The sequence below is a fragment of the Lathyrus oleraceus genome, chromosome 4 (genome assembly GCF_024323335.1).
Source record: "Lathyrus oleraceus cultivar Zhongwan6 chromosome 4, CAAS_Psat_ZW6_1.0, whole genome shotgun sequence".
In the NCBI taxonomy this organism is placed as follows: Eukaryota; Viridiplantae; Streptophyta; class Magnoliopsida; order Fabales; family Fabaceae; genus Lathyrus; species Lathyrus oleraceus.
In genome coordinates, this window is record NC_066582.1 from 453894984 (window position 1) to 453897886 (window position 2903).

General features: G+C 37.0%; 1 protein-coding gene across 1 annotated transcript; it reads left to right on the top strand.

The window, feature by feature from the left end:
- The first annotated feature begins 2093 nt into the window (after window positions 1–2093).
- LOC127137942 (uncharacterized) lies at window positions 2094–2596 on the top strand. Its single transcript, XM_051064349.1, has 2 exons — window positions 2094–2241; window positions 2321–2596. Exons 1-2 carry the CDS (start codon window positions 2101–2103, stop codon window positions 2594–2596), a joined length of 417 nt encoding a protein of 138 aa, XP_050920306.1. The 5' UTR covers window positions 2094–2100.
- Window positions 2597–2903: the final 307 nt, after the last annotated feature.

Below are 2903 nucleotides of genomic sequence, written 5' to 3' on the forward strand. Positions count from 1 at the left end.
CTCGATGGCCAGGTTAAGAGCAACCTTCACCCATTACAGTGGACTTTCAAAGTCAAACCCTCTTGTGTGAGCCCCATTGTTTTGGCTATAGAGTGTGCTGTTTGTTATTCATTGATTGATTGATTGCTTCATGTGCACTTGTTTGCCTGTATGCTATGCATTTATCATCATCATCAATTGCCATTAATGCATGATCATCTCATTTGTTTTGTGATGTTATCATTGTTGTTTGCCCATTGAGGACAATTGTAAGTCCATTGCTTTGGCATTTGCTCCTGTGATATGGAAGGATAGAGTGTAAGACCTCATTGGTCACTCATATCTTCTGTTGCTTTGTTTGTACGTGAGGATACAGTTATAAGTCCCTGTAAGTTGGCATCTGTTGTCCTGTGATCATAATTTGATCTGTTTGATTTTGTACGTGAGGATACAGTTATAAGTCCCTGTAAGTTGGCATCTGTTGTCCTGTGATCATAATTTGATCTGTTTGATTTTGTATGTGAGGTTGCAGTTATAAGTCCCTGTAAGTTGGCATCTGTTATCCTGTGATCATAATTTGATCTGTTTGATTTGTATGTGAGGTTGCAGTTGTAAGTCCCTGTAAGTTGGCATCTGCTTTCCTGTGATCATAGTTTGTTCATCTGTTTGTATGAGAGGTTGCAATTATAAGTCCCTGTAAGTTGGCATTTGCATTCCTGTGATCATATTGTTGCTTTTGTTCTTGTATGTGAGGATCCATTATAAGTCCCAGTAATGTGGCATTGGATTTCTTAGGACCATACTGTGGAGCTGACCTAAGTCCAGATAGATTGGCAGTTGACTTCCATTTCTCATCTTTGTTTTCCTTTTGAGGAGATTGGTGTAAGTCCATTGAGTGGCATCTGATATCCTGTTTCTGTTTTAGGAGACTGGTGTAAATCCATCTATTGGTATCCGGTATCCGCCTTTTATTTTCTTTTCCTGTGGAGATTAGTGTAAGACCATTGAGTGGCTTCTGATATCCCGTTTTGTTTTAGGAGATTGGTATAAGCCCATTGATTGGCATCCGATATCCGCCTTTGCTTGCTTTGTTTGTTTGTTATTATTAATTGCTATTCCAAAGGACACACTTGAATCATCTGCTATATGATTTCAAGAAGTGAACCTTCTAAGAAGTTTTACTATCCATCCTCATCCATTCATCATTCATTATGTCCTAGACTTTTTCACACTTTACTTTTCAAACTTGACATAAGTGTTGTGCAAACATCTTCATGTTTTCCAACTAAAAACCTGGACTCAAGTCCTTGACCTTTTTTCAAAACTCCATTTCATGATACTTATTTGAATTGATCTTAATCATACTTTGACCTCATTTTCATAATCCTAATCAGTAACTTCACTCATTCACTTGTTTTGGCTTTGTCCATTAATCTTTTCATACGTGAGCTATAGGTTTGATTTATCTTAGTGGTTGATGTTAATCTCACCTTCTGTCTTTAGTGATTGAATTGTAAGTCTTCCTCGCCTATTATAGGGTTAACCCCTCCCTGGCCAGTTGAAGCTGTTCTCACATGGTGGACGTTGTTGTCTGTATAAGGTTGAGTTTTCTCCCGTGGATAACGTAAGACCTAGGGTTTGTGTTTAAAATTGAACCTAACCCACTTTTGGAAATCTTTTAGCCGAACTACGGCGTTCTGATCCTTACCTTTGATGGAAGGTACGTAGGCAACGGGTTCATCCGTTCGAACCCAATAACCCAATAATAATAAAAAATGTATATTCTTTTCTCACCATCCCAATCATGTTTGCACAATCTTTATGTCATAACAAATAATAATTTTGCATAACAAGTGTGAAAAGGGCTCCCTAGGAGTACCTAGGACGTAGTGGGTGCCTAACACCTTCCCATTGCGTAATTTACCCCTTACCCAGAATCTCTGATCTTTTTATTAGTTTTCTACGTGTAAAACTTCTTAGGCTTTTGTTCGCTTTTTAGCCAGTCCTTTGGATAAATAAAAGTGCGGTGGCGACTCGAAAATTTCAATGTATCCCATAGCTTATGATTTAACCAATAGATCATATAGCGACGAATACACCGCTACACCCTTCATCTGGGTTATGGGTGGCAGCAAGGCATCTTCCACGAGTGAAGTTGGAAACGGCTTACCAAGATGTGGATGCAATGAAACCATGAAGTTGTTGGTCTCCAAGTCAATTGAAAACCCCGGTCGCAAATTTTGGAAATGCAGGAATAATATGGTGAGCAATTTTGAAGCATTTTATTATTTTGAGTTTGATTTCGAAATTAATTGTTGGTGGTGTTTGTCTCAAATTGCAGAATGGGTGCGGTTTATTTTTGTGGGATGATTTGGTCAGTGAGTTTGCAGTGAAAGAAACCAATCCGTCCGGATGCCGCCAATGTGAAGTCAACAAGGCTTATTTGATTGAATTTGCTAAAGAGATTGTTGAGGAGATAGATTGCAGAGTCGGAAAGCTTAACAAGTTAGAAAAACTGAAGAAAAAGATTGCAATGGAAAAGAGGAAAAATTTATGGTTAATGTTTGTAATTGGTCTGTCATGGATGTTGATAGCAGCTATGGTTAAGTTAGTCTAATGAGTCTGTCATGTAATTGTTATGTCATTAGTGTTTTTCAGCAATGTAATGTTGAACTTGTAATGTGTTCATCAATGAAATGTAATCTGTTCATCAATCTTAAACTGTCAGTGCAGCATCATTATTTGATTAAACTTTCAGCATTCAATCTACCAATAATGACAGAAAAAAGTTATATCATAATGAAAGAGCAAAATTGCAAAATCATCAGAAAACTACAGAACAATTTTATAGTCAGTAATTCTAAAGAAAATATGACATAGTAAACATATAAATAAATTGAAATATATTAATGTAGTCTATCTCT

Coding starts and splice junctions, on each gene's coding strand:
- LOC127137942 (XM_051064349.1), top strand. CDS start 2,101: ATGGGTGGCAGCAAGGCATCTTCCACGAGTGAAGTTGGAAACGGCTTA. Junction 2,242..2,320: donor GGAAATGCAGGAATAATATG/GTGAGCAATTTT, acceptor CTCAAATTGCAG/AATGGGTGCGGTTTATTTTT.